The sequence below is a fragment of the Melospiza georgiana genome, chromosome 28 (genome assembly GCF_028018845.1).
Source record: "Melospiza georgiana isolate bMelGeo1 chromosome 28, bMelGeo1.pri, whole genome shotgun sequence".
Taxonomy (NCBI): Eukaryota; Metazoa; Chordata; class Aves; order Passeriformes; family Passerellidae; genus Melospiza; species Melospiza georgiana.
In genome coordinates this window covers 3,096,646-3,118,330 of record NC_080457.1, presented here as the reverse complement: position 1 = coordinate 3,118,330, position 21,685 = coordinate 3,096,646, and the positions used below count along the sequence as shown (strand labels likewise).

At 59.0% G+C, this 21,685-nt stretch overlaps 3 protein-coding genes across 3 annotated transcripts; 1 reads left to right on the top strand and 2 right to left on the bottom strand.

The window, feature by feature from the left end:
• Window positions 1-310: 310 nt before the first annotated feature.
• Window positions 311-5,976, bottom strand: CNTD1 (cyclin N-terminal domain containing 1). The gene is made up of 7 exons (XM_058041924.1): window positions 5,692-5,976; window positions 5,533-5,608; window positions 3,502-3,661; window positions 2,927-3,089; window positions 1,833-1,977; window positions 1,331-1,427; window positions 311-557 (listed from the first exon to the last, which is right to left on the bottom strand). Exons 1-7 carry the CDS (start codon window positions 5,861-5,863, stop codon window positions 405-407), a joined length of 966 nt encoding a protein of 321 aa, XP_057897907.1. The 5' UTR covers window positions 5,864-5,976; the 3' UTR covers window positions 311-404.
• A 253-nt stretch (window positions 5,977-6,229) lies between these two features.
• Window positions 6,230-6,897, top strand: LOC131094326 (cytochrome c oxidase assembly factor 3 homolog, mitochondrial). The gene is given in 2 exon segments (XM_058041922.1): window positions 6,230-6,467; window positions 6,548-6,897. Coding segments are annotated over 2 exon segments (351 nt in total). The 3' UTR covers window positions 6,661-6,897.
• A 259-nt stretch (window positions 6,898-7,156) lies between these two features.
• WNK4 (WNK lysine deficient protein kinase 4) lies at window positions 7,157-19,886 on the bottom strand. The gene is made up of 20 exons (XM_058041921.1): window positions 19,425-19,886; window positions 14,718-14,890; window positions 13,561-13,781; window positions 13,329-13,486; window positions 12,643-12,731; window positions 12,344-12,563; window positions 11,940-12,270; window positions 11,674-11,804; window positions 11,510-11,577; window positions 11,288-11,429; window positions 11,079-11,195; window positions 10,851-11,003; window positions 10,537-10,594; window positions 10,273-10,398; window positions 9,581-10,161; window positions 8,973-9,069; window positions 8,496-8,895; window positions 8,185-8,387; window positions 7,444-7,541; window positions 7,157-7,365 (listed from the first exon to the last, which is right to left on the bottom strand). The coding sequence occupies exons 1-20, from the start codon at window positions 19,869-19,871 to the stop codon at window positions 7,363-7,365; spliced, it is 3,816 nt and encodes a 1,271-aa protein (XP_057897904.1). The 5' UTR covers window positions 19,872-19,886; the 3' UTR covers window positions 7,157-7,362.
• Between the last annotated feature and the right edge of the window lie 1,799 nt (window positions 19,887-21,685).

Sequence of the window (21,685 nt, the reverse complement as noted above, 5' to 3'; positions counted from 1 at the left end):
GACAGCCAGGCTGGGCACTGCTGTGGTGATGGTCACAGTGCTGGCACAGAGAGGACAATCCCTGTTTTATAAAGCAGGGGTTCTATAAAAGCAGCAGGAGGAGACAGAGCAGCCCCATTTGTGAGAGCTGGTCCCACCAGCCATGGCAGCACCTTTCAAACACAACCACTCTGAGGGATCTCTGATTAAAGAGAGCTTAGATCCCAAACTGAAAAGAGGCATTTCTAAACACTGTGGTGCTGTTGAGCCTCCTTCCAGAGCATGACTGTGATGCCCAGCAGGACAAGCTTTGCTAATTAACACATAACCCTGATCTGTGCTGGGCAGTGTCACAGAGCAGGGACAGCTGTCAGCAGTGTGACAGCTCCTGCTGCTGGGCCAGTGACTGGAGGGACAGGGTGGTTCTATTTCTGAGGAGGGATTCTGTCCTGAGGGGATCTGGTGCCACGGTGCTGCTCGGGTGTGGTGCTGCCAACCACGCGCCTCACCACGGCGTAGGAGAACTCCAGGATGCTCTGGGCAGTGATGCCAGTGATGCAGTTTAAATGCTCCACAGCCTGGAAAAAAAGAAAAGATCACCTAAATCTGTGAGTTTACAGACTGACAAGAGTAACTGCTCTACCTGCCAGTGGAACATTGCCTGTGGGGTTTTGTTCTGTGAAGCACTAAAGGTGAGGACACTTGTAGGAATGTGCCCCCTGTTGAAGGAGTGACTGAATTATTCTTTGTCTGCTTAAAAAGGCAAAAAGCACAGAAGTTTCTCTCCCAATTTGATACAAAAGATACCTCATAGGCCCTTTGGGACTTCACCTCAGACCTGGGGCTGTCCAACTGGACAGAGCCAAGAGGTCCAGCCTAGGTAATTCACTAGAAAAGGGAGAGAACAGAGGCAATAATTGCCTTTGTGGGGTGTTTTAGCAGCAGCAAGAACCTCTTCCCCTTAACTCAATTTTTCTCTGTAAGAGCTTTGTTATTTTCCTTTTATTAAACATTTTTCCATTTCCAACACTACCTCAAAAGCCATCCTACTAATTTTATACCATTCAAAGTAGCTAAACTATCTCAAGTGTAATCAGTTTCTCTAAGAGCTCATAAAACCTAACTCAAAAAACAACACACCACACACTCACCAGTGCCAGCACACAGCTCTGACAGAAACCCACATGCTTTGTGCTGAAAGACAGAGGTGTCCACTCCCAGTGCAGCCCCAGTTGCTGTGCTGGAACCACCACAGATAAAGCACCTTGGCACTGTGTTTGCTGTGCTGGAACAGATAAATCACCTTGGCACTGTGTTCCCGTGGAGCCAATGCCTTCAGCAGTGACTGTACCTGCTCCCAGTGCCCAGGGCTCAGGATGAACACCCCTGTACTGATAACTCCAACAGCCAGGAGCATGAAATCTTCCTTCACTGTTAAAAACTTGGCTCTGCAGAAAGAAAAGTGTGTTCAGGTGTAAAAGTTGCTTCGCAGTTCAAAAGCACCTGCCAGTGCCCAGGACATGTTGGTTTATTTAGGCCAGCCTCAATAAGCCACTGGAACTGACAGTGCAAGGCTGGATTTCAACCAAATGAAACACTTTCCTTGCCCTTGAAGCAGGTGTGGAAAAGCATGTTGTTTGAACTGGTATATTTAGAAACAATGATGAATGTCCCCTCAAATTATTTTTTAAAATGGCATAATGAGAAATAGCCCAAGATGGCATAAATAGCAGCATGTGCTATGCCCCAAAATGGCATAAATACCTGCATATGCTGCTATTTATTAACTTTTTTCAAGGGGTTTTCATTTCAAAGGGTTATTTTTATTATTTTAAGTCATTTTCAGGCCTTACATCTGCAGTTTGCTGGGTGTGGAGTTCTCGATGGCAATCTTCAGCAGGGTGTCATAGATGGTCTCTCTGGTCAGGTAGCAGAGGTCCAGCAGCTGCACACACAGCTGGTGTAAAGGTTTGGCAGGAAGCAAGCAGCCATTGTATCCTGGCAGAGATCACACCATCAGTGCCACGTTCTGGGTCACTACACTGAGTCTGAGGTACCAAAAGGGAGAGAGAATTCTGAGGACAACTGCCCTGACTCTGAGTGCCACAGGATCCCTCAGCCTCAGTGGAATTTCACTCTGAAATTCAGGCTGTCAGAACTGGGCTGTGCTGGTACCAGTTCTGGGTGTCTCTGGGTCTGCATTGAAGGCACTTGAGACAGTAATTCATGTTCAGACTCAAGTGTTTGTTATTTCTGATCAGTAAAACAGTCTCACCACTGTGAGTTGGGCAGCTTTTCATTAGAAGGCACAAAATGGCCAACAATCTCTTGGTACAAGGTCTTTTAAAACTAAACTATCCAATTAAGAACTGACACCTGGATTATTTTCCCTTTTAACCCAATAACTGATCCCAGTGTGGACTTTTCTGCCCAATTGCAAAATGCCACCCAAACCCAAGAAGGAAGAAACCCAGGACAACACCCTGTGCCCTCCATCTTGCTTCCATCCACAACACACTAAAAACCCCAAAACCTCAATTTCTCACTTTTGTGGGTTCCAGTCTGTGTTGAAGTCTGGGAAACTTTCTCCATGAATGAGGGTCAGAGTCAGAGCTCCCCTGGGGGTCAGGGCACCCCAGAGCAGACACAGAAATATTCCCTGGGTGCCCTGGGTTTCCACACTGGGCCAAGAAAATGGTGAGTGATTGTAGAAAATTTGGCCTGGCACCACATTTGGGGGCTTTAAACTCTTAATATTTTACTGAATGACTCATGGTTGGCTGTCCAACAACATTCTATAAAGGACAAAGTCCTCATCTAAAAAGCTCTGGAAAATCTGAACTGTTTCATGTGCAAAAATATGTAATGTGAGACATTTCAGAGCAGCAACAGCTCAGTGACCCTATTAAAAAACTTCCTTCCCCTTCTCCCTGAGTGATACTCTCACCTAGAACCTCCAGGAGCAATTCCACATAGGCCAATGGGGTTGACACGTTGATGTGGAACTGCAGAGTGTTTAAAACAGCAAGCTCTGACTCCAGCAATTCCTGTTTAGTGTAGGAGTATTTTATGGATTGCAGAAATGTTAAAGCTGTGTCACTGGTCACTCTCTGAAGAGGAAAAAGACACAAAATGTCTTCCAGGAGTAAGGCAGGAACAAAGTGGTGTCACCTCTCTGCTCCTGCTGAGCACCAGTCCTTTGAGCTGGCATGGGAAATCCAGCTCTGACCTTCCCCACAGGTTTCAGCTCAACAAACCATCCCCAGGCAGGTGTGGACACACAATTTTGACAACCACAGGGCTGAGATTTTCCTGCATTTTTTTCCCCCCCTCAGAATGGGAACACTTGCCAGCAAATTGTTTCTGGGTGAGCAGCAATTCACCTACCCTAAAGGGAATGTGGTGTCCTTGGCATCTCACTATCACTACTGGCTTCCAAAAAGGAAATCTATTTTTAAGAGAGATTAATACACTGCAGATTTAACCATGGTGCTAGAGCAAGGACAGGCTGAGCTGGCTTACACTGTAGTGCAGAGAGAGTTTGCTGGCAAGCTGAACACAGGACACGAGTCTCAGGACAAAGGTGTTGGTGATCTGATCCCTGACAGAGCTCCAGCTGCTCCTCTGGCCTTGTGTGCTCCCTCTGCCATCACACATCTGCTCTACCTGCTTGATCATGAACCTACAAAAGCCACAATTGCTCAGAGAATGGTTCTGGCTGCTGAGGAAAAGGGACAAAGGCAATTCCACATATATGTATATATAATATATACATATATATAATATACACATACATGTAATATATGTAATATATACATATATATAATACACACACATATATAATATATACATATATGTATATATAGTATATAATATATATTGTATATTGTATATTACATATTATATATATAATATATAATATATAATATATAATATATAATATATAATATATAATATATAATATATAATATATAATATATAATATATAATATATAATATATAATATATATTGTATATTGTATATTACATATTATATATTATATATACAAAAGCCACAATTGCTCAGAGAATGGTTCTGGCTGCTGAGGAAAAGGGACAAAGGCAATTCCACATACGTGTATATATAATATATACATATATAAAATATACACATACATTTAATATATATAATATATACATATATATAATACACACATACATATATATTATATATACATATAGTTGTGTAAATAGACATTATATATATAATATACACATGTATGTATATATTATATATTGTATATTGTATATTATATATTGTATATTATATATACAAAAGCCACAATTGCTCAGAGAATGGTTCTGGCTGCTGAGAAAAAGGAATAAAGGCAATTCCATATGCATGTATATATAATATATACATATATATGTGTAAATAGATATATAATATATATATATTATATACATGTAGGTATATATTGTATATACTATATTATTTTGTATATATTGTATATTATATATACAAAAGCCACAATTGCTCAGAGAATGGTTCTGGCTGCTGAGGAAAATGAACAAAGGCAATTCTACATACATGTATATATAATATATACATATATATAATATACACATATAATATATATAATATATACATATATATGTGTAAATAGATATATATGATATATAATATACATGTATGTATATATTATATATATCATTATGTATATATAATATATAATAGATATTAGATAAAATATTATATATTATATACAAAAGCCACAGTTGCTCAGAGAATGGTGCTGGCTGCTGTGGAAAAGGAACAAAGGCAATTCCACATATGTGTATATATAATATCTACATATATATAATATATACATAGAGAGAGAGATAATACGTGTAAACAGATATATATTTTATATATATAATATATAATGTATGCATATATAAATATTTATATATTTATATATATATTATATGCAATATATATTGTATATGTATTATATATACAATGTACAATATAGAATATATATTGTACAATATACATTATAATATACACAATATAATAATATATATAATACAAATATATATTATTTGTATTATATTAATACAAATATAATACAAATATATATATGCTATATTATATATAGTATAATATATATGCTATATTATATATATTTTATATATATATATATATATATATAGTATAATGTGCTATATTATATATATATTATATATAGTATAATATATATGCTATATTATATATAGTATAATATATACACATAACATATATTATATATACATATATATGTAAATATAATATATACATATATATTATTATGTATATATTTTATATATATACATATATCCATCTATATATTATGTATGTGTATGTGTATGTGTACATATGTATGTATGTATGTATGTATAGGAGTATATGTAGAAGTAATAATTCAGATTAAATGAAAGAAGAGACAAAGCTCATTAATCCTGTGTGGTTTTGGGACAGAGTGAAACAGGGCTGGGCAGTAAAACCCCACCAGGGGATGGGAAATGTGCTGTGTTTAGGACTCTCATTACCGTTCAAGTAACTCCACTGCCTGGTACCGTGTGGGTAGGTCCAAGTGCCATTTTTCAGCCAAAAGGAATATAAATTCTGCAAAAAGCACAGCAGGCACTCGCCGCAGCTCCCGAGGCTCGGTGTACAGCTGCCCCGGGAGCTGCTGTGCCGAGCCTCACCCACGATCCGCGTCTCTTTGAAGCACCCGGCCTGCTCGGGCAGCTCGCTCAGGTACTGCTCGTTCTCCGTGGCCAAGTGGATCAGGGTGTCCTCGATAATCTCAGGAGCAACCCCACAGAACACGGGCCCTGAGTCACGGCCCCGGGCCCCCAGGGGCACCTCAGTCCCCATGGAGCGGGGCAGGGCCGAGGCCGTAACGGCAGCGATTGCACCGGCCCTGCGGGGAGAGACCGGCTCGGGGCTCCACCGCCTCCTCCCGGCCGCTCTGGGGCGGCACCAGGCCGGGTCTGGCCGGGTTTTGGGCAGGCCCCGGCCCCGTTCAGGCCCCGGCCCCGTTCAGGCCCCGGCCCCGTTCAGGCCCCGGCCCCGTTCAGGCCCCGGCCCCGTTCAGGCCCCGGCCCCGTTCAGGGCGGCTGGGCGTTTCCCACCACGTGACCCCACCCCACCAATCAGCACTCGCCGATGCCGAGATGGGCACCACCCACTCGACGCCGCGTTCCGCTCGGGCTCTCCGATTGGCCAGCGAGCCCCCGCCGGATGTGACGTCACATCTCCGCGCGGAGCCGGCGGGGCAAGATGGCGGCGCCGGGGGAGCCGGGTGAGGCGGCGTTCGCGCGGCGCATTGACCCGGCCCGGGAGCCGGGGCTCAGCCCCGAGCAGCGCCGCCTCATGGCGCAGGTGGAGCAGGTCCAGCGCCAGCGCGCCCTGCAGCGCCGGCTCCGCAGCCGCAACGTGCTGCTGGCGCTCGGCATCGGCGCGGTGACTTTTGGCATCTGTATCCTCCGGGGCCGCGGAACGGTGGGGCCGGGGGGCTCCGGGGCCGCGCACGCTGCTTTTCCTTAACTCCCCCCGCAGACGGTTACACCTTCTACTCGGTGTCGCAGGAGCGGTTCCTGGATGAGCTGGAGCAGGAGGCGGAGGCGGCGCGGGCGCGGGCCCGGGCGCGGGCGGAGGGCACCGCAAGCTGAGCGGGGATCGCCCGGCCCGGCCCGGCCCGGCCCGGCCCGTGACTGAGCTGCCGCCCGCGCCAGGCAGGACGGGCCTCGAGGCAAATGCCCTGAGGGGTTCGGGCCTGCCCCGTGCTCTGCTTTGGCCCGGAGAAAGCCCCGGGGGCTCCCCGCAGGCAGGGCAGAACCCGCCCCGGGGCCGTGCCCGCGGGAGGGACGGAGCGCCCGGGTGCCGCCACTCCCCACAATAAATCCTCTCACTGACGCTCCGTTGTCACGGATCTCTTGGGCTGTGCCCGCCTCAGGGGGGATTTTCTGCTTTTTGCTGTTTATCCTCACACAGTGAGGCAAGCAGCCTCGCGTCCTGCCCGACAGACACACGCAGAGCCAGTTTGTATTCAATCCACGTTTATGAAAACGCTTTTCCAACGCCACATCTTCATAACAAAGTGCTCCCGGATCCGGGAGGGCCGCCGGGAGCTGAAGGCGGGGTCGGTGCGGGGCTGGGGGTCCTCAGGGGGGGCTCAGCTCCTTCCAGCCACCAAGCACGGACACACCTCGCTCGTGTCCTCCCGCAGAGGGGCCGGGGACAGCGGGCAGAGCCCTGGGGACGGGCCAGCCCCACAGCCGAGGGCAGCGCGGGCTCTGCAGGGCTGGCTCTGCCCGCCAAGGGCAGCAGGCACTTGGATGAGGTAGTTCATGGGGTCATTCCTGGCCAGCCGGCTACTGGGGAGAGAAGCAGCCGTGAGCCGAGAGGCGCAGGAACGCCACGGGATCCCCGCGGGACCCGCCCGTGTCCCTTACCACGCGCCCGATGTCGTCGGCGAAGGTCACGCCCTTGTTGAGGCGCTGCTCCTGCGAGCCCGTGCTGCTGCCGCTCAGCGAGTTGCGGCGCATGATGCCTGCGGGGATGGCACGGTGAGGGCACCGGGCTGGGCAGCTCAACCGGGGCCGTGCCTGGTGTGGAACGGGGCTGTGCCGCTCACCCGGAGCCCTGCCCGGTGGGGAACGGGGCTGTGCCGCTCACCCTGAACCCAGCCCGGTGTGGAACGGGGCAGTGCCGCTCACCCTGAACCCTGCCCGGTGTGGAACGGGGCCGTGCCGCTCACCCGGAGCCCTGCCCGGTGGGGAACGGGGCCGTGCCGCTCACCCGGGGCCGTGCCGCTCAGCCCGGGGTCCCTGCCCTGCCGCCCCACCCTGCCCGGTGTGGAACGAGGCTGTGCCGCTCACCCTGAACCCAGCCCGGTGGGGAAAGGGGTTGTGCCGCTCACCCGGGACCCTGCCCGGTGTGGAACGGGGCAGTGCCGCTCACCCTGAACCCAGCCCGGTGTGGAACGGGGCCGTGCCGCTCACCCGGGACCCTGCCCGGTGTGGAACGGGGCCGTGCCGCTCACCCGGAGCCCTGCCCGGTGGGGAACGGGGCCGTGCCGCTCACCCGGAGCCCTGCCCTGCAGCCCCGCTCAGCCCGGGGTCCCTGCCCTGCCGCCCCACCCTGCCCGGCGGTGAACGGGGAACGGGGACCGGGGAACGGGAGCGGTCCGGTACCCGCGGGCGGTGCCAGCTCCAGGCGCTGCAGGCTGTTGCGGCGGGAGGGGTTGAAGCTGCCCTTGGAGAGGCGGCGCTGGCGGCCGGACAGCATGGCAGCGGGGGACACGATGCCCAGCGGCGGCTGCTTCCCCATGCGCAGGTACAGCTCCTCGATCTCCTTCTTCTGAGCGCTCTGCAGCAGCTGCACCTCCGCCAGGTGCCTGCGGAGAGGAGAGGAGGTGGCAGCGGGGCCGGGGAAGGGACAGCGAGGTCCCCACGGGCTCGCTGGGAACACGCGTGGGCTCCCAGGCGCGGCCACCCCTGCTCACTTCTGGCGCAGGTTCTGCAGCTCCTCCCAGATCTCCTCGTCCTCGCTCTCGGTGTCGTCGCTGCTCACGTAGGAGAGGCTGCGGGAGTAGCTCAGCCACACCTGGCTCAGCATGGCCTGCGGCACATTCTCCGTGCCCTCTTCCCCAGGGCCCTCCCCGGGCTCGCTCCCCGCGGGCGCAGCGGGCGCGGAGCCGCCCTCGGCCGGCACCTCCTCAGCCTTGGGCGCCTCCGGTGCCGCGTCCGAGTCGCTGCTGGAGCTGCGGCTCGTGTCGGGCACGGCGGGAGGCGGGGAGGCGCTGGCTGCCGGCTCCGGGCCGGGCTGCTCCCCTTCACTGCTGCCCGGCCCCAGGTCCTTGGCTGGCACCACCTGGAAGCGGCCCAGCACCTGCGGCTTGGCTTCTGCTGGGGACAGGGGCAGCGGTGGGCACAGGGGCATTGCGGTGCCCTGGCACAGCCTCTGCCCTGCCCCTCCTTACCTTCATTGATGGGCGAGAGCTGCGCCTTGGGCACGCTGGAGGCTGGTGCCTCCGAGATGATCAGAGAGTGGCTGGGCTTGGGGGCACCGGGCAGCACCTGTGGGCACTGAGCACCATCAGCAGCCCCACCCCATGTCCTACCACATCTCCTGTCCTCCCCTGTGGGCACTGAGCACATCAGCGGCTCCACCCCATGTCCTGCCACATCTCCTGTCCTCCCCTGTGGGCACCTGAGCACATCAGCAGCCCCACCCCATGTCCCACCACATCTGTCCTCCCCTGTGGGCACTGAGCACCATCAGCAGTCCCACCCCATGTCCCACCACATCTCCTGTCCTCCCCTGTGGGCACCTGAGCACATCAGCACCTCCACCCCATGTCCTGCCACATCTCCTGTCCTCCCCTGTGGGCACTGAGCACCATCAGCAGCTCCACCCCCCATCCTGCCACATCTCCTGTCCTCCCCTGTGTGCCCTGGGATCTGCCACCCTCCCAGCCCTCCCTGCATGCCAGTGGCTCCACAAGCCACAAGGCTCCATCCCACCCCAGTGCAGCATCTGCAGCGAGCACCCAGCCCTGCTGGGCAGCCCCTGTGCACCCACACTCACCGTGCTGCCCTCTGCACTCCCAGCTGTGGATGTGCTCAGCAGCTGCACAGGGCTCCCCACGGCCTCGCTGCCCGCGGGGCACCCTGGGGCTGGTGCCAAGGGAAGGGATGGTATGGGCACCCCAGCAGTGGGGACAGCAGCTGCCACTGACTCTGGGGTCCCACTGCCAGGTGGGACTGGCTTGTCTGTGCTGGTGGGGTCAGGGTACACAAAGCGTGGGGCACCCAGGGCAAGACTCTGTGGCCGTGGCAGCAGGGGTGGGTACAGGTGCCCACCTGAGCTGGCAATGGAGGAGACAGTGTGGGCCACGGTCATCACTGCCAGGGAGAAGACATTGGCCAGGGACAGGAGGGGAGCAGTGGGGGACAAGGGTGTGCTGGTCACAGCGGGGCTCAGGGGGCTGCTGGGCTCACAGGGAACAGGGGGTGTGGGCACAGGCTGGGGGCACAGGAGGGCTTGGGGCAGGGCTGGGGTGACAGGTGCCCCTGGGGTCCCCTGGGGGGTCAGCGTTGGTGTCACTGCTGGTGACGACGTGAGCCAGGAGGGAGCCATGGAGACGAGGGGCCAGGTCTGTGCTGGGCCTGCAGGGAGAGGAGCATCAGGAGCAGCCCCAGGGCCCCCCTGGCCCTGCCCAGGGGAGCAGCTGGCACCCCCCAGGGCAATGAACATGCCCACTCTGCCAGCACCAGTACCTGAGGGTGACCCCAGTGGCACCGGGGGCTCCACAGGGCTGCCCAGGTTTGTCTCTGACGGGGAGCGGCTCAGCAGCGGCAGCACAGGGGGCTGCACAGACAGGCTGGGGCTGGTGCAGCTCAGGTCTGTGGCACAGGGTGACAGCCAGCCTCAGCCAGGGCAGGACATGTCCTTTGAGACCCTCAGGGCTCGGCTGAGGCCATCACCTGCCCTGCATGGGGCTGGGGGAGAGAGGAAGGGCCGGCAGAGGGGCACAGACGTACCACTGAGCGAGGATGAGGAGGAGATGGAGCGCGAGAGCCCCTGCAGCTGCAGGTCCACCTGTGAGAAGGGTGAGCTGAGCCCAGCACTGGGGCAGAGGCCACGACCAAGCTGTGCCAAGCCCCCACTGGCCCCACCCTGGGGACAGGAGCTGGAATCTGCTCTGTGCTGGGGAACACCTTGACTTGTCACAGGAGCGGCCAAGTGACCACAGGAGGACCCTGCACCCCAAGCCACCCCGCACTCCCAGGGGCCAGGCAGCACCCCAAGCCATGCCCAGCAGCAGCAGCAGCAGCTTCCCCAGGCTGGCACTCACAGGGCTGCCCAGAGCACTGTCAGCCCCGGGGCCCTTGGGCAGCTCGGTGCCCCCGCGGTCCTTGCGCAGCAGGGTCTCCACGCGGTGGATGATGTCCCGGATGCGGCTGATGAAACTCTCCCTCTCCGACTTGAGGATGAACTCATTGTGCACCTGAGGGTGTGCAGGGGTCCATCAGCGCCCAGCCCAGCCAGGCACAGCCCACCTTCTCCCTCCCCCTGCTCTCACCATGGCGGCTGCAATTTCCTCGGGGTTGTCCCCATCCAGGTCGAACTTGAAGGTCACCATTTTGTTGTTGTAGGTCTGCAGCTGGCACTCCACCACTCGGTCGTTCTTGTCGGAGATCTGTGGGTGGCAGGGCTGGCTCAAGCCCAGGAAAACCCACCTGGCCCTGCCCGTCCCCTGCCTGTCCCCAGCCTGGCTCTGGTGGCACTCACGTTGGTGATGCGCAGCCTGGAGCGGGCTCGGCGCCGCAGCAGCTTCCCCGAGGCTCTCTTGGGGGGCAGCTTGGTGCTCTGCTCGCTGGCTGACAGCCCCTCATAGCCATCACTCATGCCTGACGCCACATCCGAGGTGTAGCTGCAGGAATCCCCAGCTCCAGAGCATCAGCACGGCCATTCCCAAGCACCACCCTCCCTGTCCAGCTCCCCCAGCCTCACCTGTCCACCGAGGAGGAGAAACCACTGGCAGGGGGCAAATGGTCTGTGGGCAGCTGCACGGCGATGCTCTGCAGGAGAGGAGGGGTGAGCTGGTGCCACAGCTGGGCTGAACTGGTGCCACAGCTGCCCTGAGCCCCCCTGAGCCCCCCTGAGCCCGTGCTCACCGTGGGGAAGCAGCGCACAGGCCGGCTGGGGGGAGGGCTGGTGGGGTCCACAGCCACAAAGCTGCGGTGGGCCAGGTCTGGCGAGTCCAGGAAGCCAGAGGAGCTCAGGTACCCATCGGTCTCACAGTCGGCTGTGGAGGAGAGCTGGCATGAAGCAAAGGCAGTGCCACCCCTGGCTGGGCAGCTGGGGAAGGGCTGTGAGAAGCTGATGGACCCCCTCTCAGCCCTGCTGCCCACCCGGCTGTGCCCCCTCGGTGCCTACGCACAGGTGGCGGAGGAGTAGCTGGTGTGGCGGTAGGTGAAGTGCTGGTGCTGGTCAGCCTCGGGCTCCTCGGGCTCCAGGGGGAAGGTGCTGCTGAAGGCAGAGTCCCCAGAGCCGGGGGTGGCCGGGGCGGGCGTGGGGCCGCCAGGTGGCAGCGGGGATTTGAGCTCCTCCAGGAGGCGCAGGACACCTGGCGGCTGCTCTGGCTCTGCGGGGGATGGAGCGCCCTGGGCACGCTTCAGCTTCTCCCTCTTGCGCTTGATGGCCACCACACGGTCCCGCACCGCCTTGGCCACCAGCTTGTAGTCAGCCTCACAGACAAAGCCCAGCACCACCTGCGCAGGAGGGAGATTGTCACTTGTGTGGGGACCCCACAGCACCCCAGGGCTCCCCCAGGTCTGTACCCACCATCTCCTGAGCCACCTCCTCTGCCACGTCCTTGTAGAGCTCAAAGAGGAACTCGATGGCGTTGTTGTCCTTGTATTTGCCGTGCAGCTTCTTCGTGTCGTCCATGCGCAGCCAGAGCTTGAGCCCAGACTTGACTCCATCATCCTCCTCAGCCAGCTCCACGTGCACCCCGGTGTCCTCCTGGAAGAAGGAATGCTCCAGCAGGTCCTGGATGGTGTACCTGCAGAGGGCAAGGCTCAGAGTGGGCTCGGGGCCAGGGGAGACCCTGCCCTGCCACCCGGACCCTGCTCTGCCCCCACCTCTCGTTCTTGTCCATGCGGATGCAGCCCTCGATGATCTCCTTCAGCTCGGGCACCTTCACCTTGTAGAAGCTGCTGGGCTTCAGGCCCTGGGGGTAGTGACAGTGAGCACCTCCTGTGCCAACCCAGGGCCCAGGGACAACCAGCCCAGGGCCACATGAGCTCTGCATGGCCCCTGTGGCCAGGCCACGTGTGCCTGCATGTGGCCAGGATGCCCCAGGGCTCAGAGTTTCCACCTCAACAGGCAGGAGCTGGCCAGGACCGGTCAGGGCAGCTGCAGTGCCCAAAGCCAGGGTGACTGAGCAGACTGCTCCTGTTCCACCCCATTAACACACTGGTGCAGTGCCAGGGATGTGGGGTCTGGCCAAGCCATGCCCCACCACCACCACCAGCCACAGCTCCATGGCCTGGCAGAGCAACCCCTCACTGCCTTTAGCTGTTCACACAACCCACACAGTGACCCATTTCATCAGCAGCAAGGCCTGGCAGCTCCAGTGGGGAGCTGGGAAACAGTGAGGGTGTGAGGAGGGCACACAGGGGGTCCTGCCAAGCACAGGGAGCCACAAAGACCCAATGCAGAGGAGGCTTCTGTGGCCCCAGCACAGTGACACACACACAGGGCTGTGGTCCCCCCCCAGAATGGGCAGCTGACCATGGCAGCACCCCCAGCTGGGGCCGGGCCTCACCGAGGTGACCTTGCGGTAGATCTGGGCGGCGTTCTGGCACTCAGAGTAGGGGTACTCCGAGGTGGCCATCTCCAGCATGCACATCCCAAAGGCGTACACGTCCACGGCCTCGTCGTACTTCTCCTCGTACATCTCGGGGGCCATGAACTCGGGGGTGCCTGGGGGAGCAGGGGAGCTCAGCACCCCCACATTGCCCACCCCTGCAGCCCCCAGAGCCCCCAGGAGCCCCCACCTATCACACTCTTGGCAAAGGAGGCTCTCTTGAGCGTGGCCAGGCCCAAGTCCCCGATCTTGACGGAGCCCGTGGGGCCCGTGATGAAGATGTTGTCACACTTGAGGTCACGGTGGATGATGGGGGGCGAGCGAGTGTGCAGGAAATGCAAACCCTTGAGGATCTGCCGGCTCCAGCGCTGCAGCACCTTCAGCTTCATCTCCTTAAAGCGCTTCAGATACCTGCCAGGGACCAACAGGGCCTCAAATACCCACCAGGGCCTCAAATACCTGCCTAGGACCAACAGGGCCTCAAACACCTACCAGGGCCTCAAATACCTGTCAGGGACCAATAGGGCTTCAGATACCTGTCTGGGACCAACAGGGCCTCAAATACCCAACAGGGACCAACAGGGCCTCAAATACCCAACAGGGCCTCAAATACCTGCCTAGGACCAACAGAGCCTCAAATACCCAACAGGGCCTCAAATACCCAACAGGGACCAACAGGGCCTCAAATACCCAACAGGGCCTCAAATACCTGCCAGGGACCAACAGGGCCTCAAATACCCAACAGGGCCTCAAATACCCAACAGGGACCAACAGGGCCTCAAATACCCAACAAGGCCTCAAACACCTGCCTGGGACAAACAGGGCTTCAAATACTTGTCAGGGACTATCAAATACCTGCCAGGAACCAACAGGGCCTCAAACACCTGCCAGGGACCAACAGGGCTTCAAATACCTGCCAGGGCCTCAGATACCTGCCTAGGACCAACAGGGCCTCAAATACCTGCCTGGGACCAACAGAGTTTCAAATACTTGTCCGGAACCAACAGGGCCTCAAATACATGTCTGGGGCAAACAGGGCTTCAAATACCCACCAGGGACCAACAGGGCTTCAAGCACCTGCATGGGACCAACAGGACCTCAAATACCTGTCTGGGACCAACAGGACCTCAAATACCTGCCAGGGACCCACAGGACTCAGACCCATCCTTGGCTCCAGCCCACCCTCCTCCCATCGCCATCCAGACCCAGATGACCCCACAACAAAGAGCAGAGACCCCGTTCCCTCCCCTGCCCGCCCCAATCATGTTTTCAAGGTGCCAGATGGATTCAGATGACCCCACAACAAAGAGCAGAGACCCCGTTCCCTCCCCTGCCCGCCCCAATCACGTTTTCAGGGTGCCAGACGTCATGAGCTCCGTGACCAGCACGATGCAGATCTGCCCTTTGATGGTTGACTTCCAGGAGTCGTAGAAGCGGACGATGTTGGGGTGCTGCAGCCCCTTGAGCATCTCCACCTCCTCGCTGAACCGCTGCCGCTCCGTCTTGGACAGCTTCCGTGTCTGTGGGAGCCAGGGGGGGTGAGGGGGGCACACGGGGGATCCTGCTGTGTGAGGGGCCACAAAAGACCCTCACGACCCCATACAAGGCAGAGGAGGCTTTTGTGGCCCCAGCACAGTGGCACAGACATGGTTTGGGCCACTCTGAACTGGTCCCTCCACCAGCCCACCACTCTGGGTGAGTGCACCCAAGCAGTTCCCCATTGCCCTGTGCTGAGCCCACCCATCCTCATTCCCCTCACTCAGCCCCCAGCTGCAGCTGCCTGGGGACAGGGAACCCCATCCTGCAGCTGGAGGGGACATCTGGGGACTCTGCAGAGGCTGCTGCCACCCTGCCCTGTGCAGACACCATGGCCACGGCTCTTCTGCCCCCAGCGGGGCAGCAGCAGCCCTGGGCTCTGTGCTGGGCCAGCCTCAATGAGGCCTTTGTTGAGGAAAGCAGGCGGGGGAGGCTCCAGCCCAGGTTTTTCCATGTTCCTCCTGCTCGAGTTAATTAAAGTGGAAACACAAGCCGAGGGTGCTGACTGCAGCTGGGGCAGGGGCCAGCGGAGGGGACAGCCCCTCATGCTGGAGGGACACAGCTCCAGGGTGCAGGGAGAGGGGAGCTGGCTGGGCAGGGCTGCAGGAGGCAGCTCCAGCCCCAAGGGAGGGCTCAGCCCTGGGCAGGAGGAGCAGGAGAAGCAGGAGAAGCAGGAGCAGTGACAGCCCCACCACCCTGGGGTCCTGCAGAGCTCAGCTGCTGCACAGCCTGGGGGCCTCCACGCTGGGACCCCTGCCCAGCCCACGTTCAGAGGCCAAGGAAACTGGAGCTGCCCCGGCAGAGCTGCCAGAGCTGCCTCGGCCCCTTGGCCAGTGGCCACCAGCCATCAATCCCCTCGGCTTTCGTAACATTTTCATTGCATCACAGGCGGCCCCAAGGCTTGGCTGGAGCTGCTCCATAATCCCCCCACATTTAATACATGCTCAGGGACAGGCTCAGCCCAGAGGAGAACCTGAGCCTGCTGCAGCAGCATGAATGGGACCTTTCATAGGGAAGGAGGAAAACAGCACCCGAACCCCTGCAGGGCCAGCAGCACACACCGGCTTCCCTGCCCAGTGCCACGGCCACCACCACCCCTCTGGCCCTCTGCTACCCACTGCGGGTGTCCAGAGGCTTCACTGCACCCCACAAACCTGCAAGGGCATGAGGAGGCTGTGAAATGGGGAGTTATGGGTGCCAGGGCTGTCCCAGCTCAGCCAGAGCAGACCCCAGCTGGAGCAGCTGTGCCAGCACAGCCCTCACTGTGCCGTGCCCAGCTCCAGCACAAGGCCACCTCTCCCAGAGTGCCTGGAGTAAGGTCTGGGGGAGGCAGGGCTGTGCCCCAGGCTGTGCCAGGGCTGCTGGGCTCGCTTGGCATCGCTCCTTCCACATGACCCCAGTGGCAGCAGCTCCCAGCCCTGTGCTGATACTCTCCCCGTTAAATGTGGGCATCAAAGCCCATCCTGGGCTGGAGCAGCACCAGCAGGTGCAGGGCAGGCAGGGCTGCCAGCACAGACATGGCACACAGCATGGGCACACCGTGTCCTCTCCTTCCAGCCTCCACACAGGGCGGAGGAGGACGCTGGGGGTGGTGGCACGGGGACCACGAGGAGCTGGTGGCAATGGTGGCAACAATCCAGCCCCTCCTGTGAGCCAGGAGCTGGCTGCTGAGGAGCCCAGCACAGCCAGCAGCAGGAGCTGAGGCCAGCTGCAGGAGAAGGGAGGGTGGGGATGGCTGCTGTCCCTGCAGCAGGAGGCTGTGCCCAGCCTGGCAGTGCTCTGTGCCCTCTGCAGCACTCACAGGGCTGCCCCATGGCACTGCACTGGCACTCGGAGCAACACCATGGTGGGGCACAGAGCCAGGGCTCAGCACTGTCCCTCCAGCCACATCCACAGCCCCAGGGACCCCCAAGCCCCCCAGCTCTTTGTCAGCACTGGGTGCCAGCTCCTCACTGCCCTCCCTGTGCCCTGCAGCCCCAGGGCTGCTGGCTGAGCTTACCCGGGTGCCAGAGCCAGGGCAGGCACAGCACTGCCTGCTGCTCCTGCCCACCTGGGGATCCCCCAGGGGTTTCCACAGGAAAATCTCACAGCCAGGTATTTACAGCCAGACCCCACTCTGGGCCTCTGGTTTCCTCTCCCTGCTTCCTCCTTCCCCAGCACCCGCAGCACCTCGGACAGAAATAGTGCCAGGCTAAAGCTGGAAAGCACAAACACTGGGGCTGTGGACAGACAGACGCTGCCTTCAGGACAGGGGACAGGGATGGGCAGGTCCCCTGAGGGTCTCAGGGAGACAGAAGACAGGCAAAAGCAAGATGTGCTTCAGCAGGCTCTGAGGAGGGAAGGTCAGGGCAAGGACAGCAGGGAGAGCTGGGGTTTGGGACTGGGATCCATCACAGCAGCTGAACCAGGTTCTCTGGTGCAGAACAGGTCAGGCCTGAGGTTAAGTACTCATTTGGAATTGAAAGGCAATAGAAGGAGAACTGTGAAGTGCACAGGACAAAGCTATTTTTAAAATGGCAGAACCACAACCATTTTTATTTGTGGTTCCAAATCCCGTATTTGTGTCACAGTGTGCAATTCTTTGCATGATTGCTGAAAAAGAAAAACAACAAACTCCTAAATGTCTGTGTCTGTGCTCTCAGCCCCCTGTGGGACAGGGATTTGGGTACAACAGACACTGCATAAAGAGCACTCAGTGGAATGGAGCCAAGCCCTGGGTGGGGAGGGCAGGGGCAGGGACCTGGCTCTGGCAGTGACCCCCAGAGGGTCCGGTGTCCCCAGCACCATGGGGGGCTCACAGGAGGGTCCCTGGCAGGGGACCCTCTCCACAAGCACCCCCAGGGGACAGGTGAGTGCTTGTGCCACTCCTGGCTGGCTCTCAGGGCCGGCATGTTCCTGCTGGGCAGGGACACAGCAGCGTTTTGCTGCCCAGCTCCCCGTTCCCCTCCACCTGAGTGGGGCAGGCTCATCCCTCCCAGCCCCTCCGAGACACCAGCAGTGCCTGCAGGCAGGGAGGAGCAGGAACAGGAGCTGCTGTGTGTGCCAGGCCCCAGGGCAGGCAGAGGGGCACAGCTGTGGCACGGGGAGGGACACGCAGCGCTGGGGACAGCTGACTCACCCTGGGATGAAGGGCCTGGGCTTGCCAAGGAGAGCCTGTTCCAGTCTGTGGCTGCCACCTGAAGGGACTCAAGAGAGCTCAGGGGTGTTTGGATGGAGCTGGGGGGCTTTGTGAGGGCAGGAGAACTGAGCTCTCAACAACTGAACTGTACAACCCATTGGGGTGGGGAGCAAACTCCGAACTGAGCTCCGAACTGAGCTCTCAACAACTGAACTCTGCAACCCATTGGGGTGGGGGGCAAACCTTCACCTTCCTCACTAGGAGCCCTCTAGAAACCACCCAGCAGTCTCTCAGGATCTCTTCTTGCTCTGCTGGGCTGCAGCCACCCCGAGGACCCAGCCCAGGCAGCCACCTGTAAGTGCACTGAGCTTTTGGGAACAAGACAACAAACTCGCAAGACACGTTTTTCTGTGTCAACAAGGACTTGGACCTTTCCCACCACAGCAGCCATCCCAGGGTCAGGAGCCTGAGGGAGACTTTGGACTTCACCAAAAGGTGCTCCAAGGAGAAGAGGCAGCCCCACACATCTCCCTGGGCACCTCCATGGACAAGATCAGGCCCATCAAAAGCACTTGAGGGGGGAAAGGCATTGTGGAGGCAACGCTGTCACCACTGCTCTCAGCACAGCAGGACAGCCAAGGAGAGAGATGGAGGAGAGTGGCAGCAGAGAGGAGATGGGGATGCTCCTCAGAGACCTGGCAGCACCACAGAAACCATCACAGGTGACCCTGTACAGCACTCCAGCCAAGGTCAAGCAGGCAGAGAGCACCAAGGTCGTGTTGTACCCTGCTCCCAGCTGACAGCCAGCCCCAGCTCGCTGCAGGCACCTGCCCCAGGGCACACCGAGGGCTACAGGAGCAAACTTTGGGGGGAAGATCCAGCACAAGCACAGGCAGGCACGCAGAGAGGGCACTGCTGTGCTCCTGGAGGGAAAGCTGCGAGCTGCTGGGCATCAGAAGCACAGTGGGATGCCCAGCCCCAGATCCACCTGTAAAGTGCCAGAGCGGGGGCTGGCATCAAGAACGTGGGCACCCTGGCATGCTCCACGGTGCAGGCAGCAAGAAAGCAAATGGAAAACAGCACGTGATGAGCAGGAGGGCCAGGAGCGGCGGCAGCGAGCAGCACTCTGGGCCCGGGCCAGCGGACCCACGAGGCACCGAGGCACGGGCAGTGATGGGCACAGCGCAGGGCAGCGAGGGGAGCCCGCACCGTGCCCTGCCCGCTGCTGGGGCACCACAGGGACGGGCACAAGCGGAGATTGAGGGTGCCCAGGAGGTGCCCGCGAGTCCCACACAGCAGCCGGGCAGGGTAGGACCGGGGGGGCTGCACAGGGACGGGAATCAGCGGGGCAGAGGGTCCCGGTGCCTGTCCGGAGCCCCCGGCCCGGGCTGGGGCCGTACCTGCAGCTCGCACCACGCCACCTCCACCGTGGTCTCCGTGTCCAGCCCCTTGTAGACGGTCTTGAAGGAGCCGCGGCCGATCTCGATGTCGAACTTGAGGAAGCGGCCGTCGGGGGAGGTGGCGACCGCCCGCGTCTCGACCTCCTCGCTCTCCGTCTCCTCCGGTTCCCGGAGCCCGGCGGCGGCCGGCGGCGGCGGCGGAGACACCCCGCGCTCCCCGTCCGGTGCCGGGTACCCCAGCAGCTCCAGCTCGGCCGAGCTCCGCCGGTTGAAGCGGGAGGAAGCCCGTCGGGAATCGCGCCCCGAGGGCCGCCGGCTGCGGTTACGGTGCGGGGCCCGTCCGGTGAGCCCCGGACCCGGCTCCGGCTCCGGCGGGGAGCCGCCGTCCGCCCGCTCCGCCTCGGGATGGGACATGGCTCCGGTAGCGGCGGGCTCGGCCGCCAGCATCGGCTCCGGCCCGGCGGGAGCGGCCGCTCCCGAGCTTCGCACCCGTGGCCTCCGCCAGCCCGCAACCGGGAGCGACCGCCGAGACCCGGTCCGGGCACCGGCCCCGGCACCGGCACCGCCCCGGCGGCACCGCCCCCGCCCCGCCCGGGCCCGCCTCCGAACGACCGCCGCCCCCCGGCCGCGCTGCGCCACCGGGCAGGGGCACCGGGCAGGGGCACCGCACCGACACCGCACCGGGCAGGGGCACCGCACCGACAGCGAACAGCGCAGGGGCACCGCACCGACAGCGAACAGCGCGGGGGCACCGCATCGGGCAGGGGCACCGGGCAGGGGCACTGCACCGACACCGCACCGGGCAGGGGCACCGCACCGACAGCGAACAGCGCAGGGGCACCGCATCGGGCAGGGGCACCGGGCAGGGGCACCGCACTGACACTATACCTGGCAGGGGCACCACACCGGGCAGGGGCACCAAACCGGCCCCACACCGGGCAGGGGCACCGCACTGACACTGTACCTGTCAGGGGCACCGGGCAGGGGCACCAAACCGGGCAGGGGCACCACACCGGGCAGGGGCACCGCACTGACACTGCACCGGGCAGGGGCACCACACCGGGCAGGGCCACCAAACCGGGCAGGGGCACCGCACCGGGCAGAGGCACCGCACTGACAGCACACCGGGCAGGGGCACCGCACTGACACTGCACCAGGCAGGGGCACCACACCGGGCAGGGGCACCGCACCGGGCAGGGGCACCGCACTGACACTGCACCGGGCAGGGGCACCGCACCGACAGCGAACAGCGCAGGGGCACCGCATCGGGCAGGGGCACCGCACTGACACTGCACCGGGCAGGGGCACCACACCGGGCAGGGCCACCAAACCGGGCAGAGGCACCGCACTGACACTGTACCTGGCAGGGGCACCGCCTCGGCCCCGCGAGCAGCGCCCCGCACCGCTCCCGGTCCCCCCGGGCCGCCCCGTCCCAGCCGGGGGACACCGCCCGGCGCCCACCCGGCTCCCGGGGCTCCTCGCTGTCCCCTCCCCGCAGGACAGCCCGTTCCCTGCCGCCGCCCCCGAGGGGCTCCGGGGCTGCTGTGACAGACGCAGCCGGAGCAGGAACGTCCCTGCTTTCAACATTTCCTCGGAGTTTCCGCCTCTGGTGCCGCTGCCGGGACGCGAATTCCCCCTCACGCTGCCCCGCTCGGGGTCACTACGGTCCGAGATCCTGAAATTAGGGTCAGGCAAATAGGAAGAGCCGAAGGTGTGTGTCAGCCCCGCGGGAGCCAGCGGCCGGACAAGAGCGTGTTGTCTGTCCAGGCTGAAGGAGAAGGTTGTTCTGCCGGTGAGGCTGTTTACACAAAACACAAAGCGATTGAGGCCAGCGCTGATTTCTTTTCCCTGAGGTCAGATTGTTTCTACTCAACGATACCGGAAACATTAAGGAGTGGATGGGCAGGGGAAGGCGGTCACGGGCTCCTGAACGCCAGGCTGGCACCTGCGGGGTGACCGCGGCTGCCGACCTGCCCCACGTCCCGCACGGCTGCTCCCCGCAAATCCCCGCTGCCAAGAGGGAGGACAAGCATTTAATGAAGTGTTCCTGACCGATCTCTGCTCTGCTACCCCCCATCCGACCTGCCCGAGGAGCTGGGTACCTCCTTCCCAGCCCGGAGTTTGAGTGATGCCTCTGCTTGGTGAGCAGGGAGCAGCAACCACATCCCCACTCAGCCCTGCACCCCTTGGAGCGTGTGAGGGGCTTGGTCCCAGCTGAACAAGCAGCACTGGCTGGACACCACGTCCAGCACCTCTGCCAG

Bases quoted from the DNA above. Each gene is read 5' to 3' on its own strand.
- CNTD1 (XM_058041924.1), bottom strand. From the start codon at position 5,863: ATGGGGACTGAGGTGCCCCTGGGGGCCCGGGGCCGTGACTCAGGGCCC. The intron at 5,609-5,691 runs GTGAGGCTCGGC...TGCTTTTTGCAG, and splicing joins CAAAGAGACGCGGATCGTGG to AATTTATATTCCTTTTGGCT. The intron at 1,428-1,832 runs GTAAGGCCTGAA...TTCTTTCTGCAG, and splicing joins ACACCCAGCAAACTGCAGAT to AGCCAAGTTTTTAACAGTGA.
- WNK4 (XM_058041921.1), bottom strand. From the start codon at position 19,871: ATGCTGGCGGCCGAGCCCGCCGCTACCGGAGCCATGTCCCATCCCGAG. The intron at 13,782-14,717 runs GTGATTGGGGCG...GGTCCCTGGCAG, and splicing joins ACGTCTGGCACCCTGAAAAC to GTATCTGAAGCGCTTTAAGG. The intron at 12,271-12,343 runs GTGGGTACAGAC...CCTCCTGCGCAG, and splicing joins AGGAGGTGGCTCAGGAGATG to GTGGTGCTGGGCTTTGTCTG.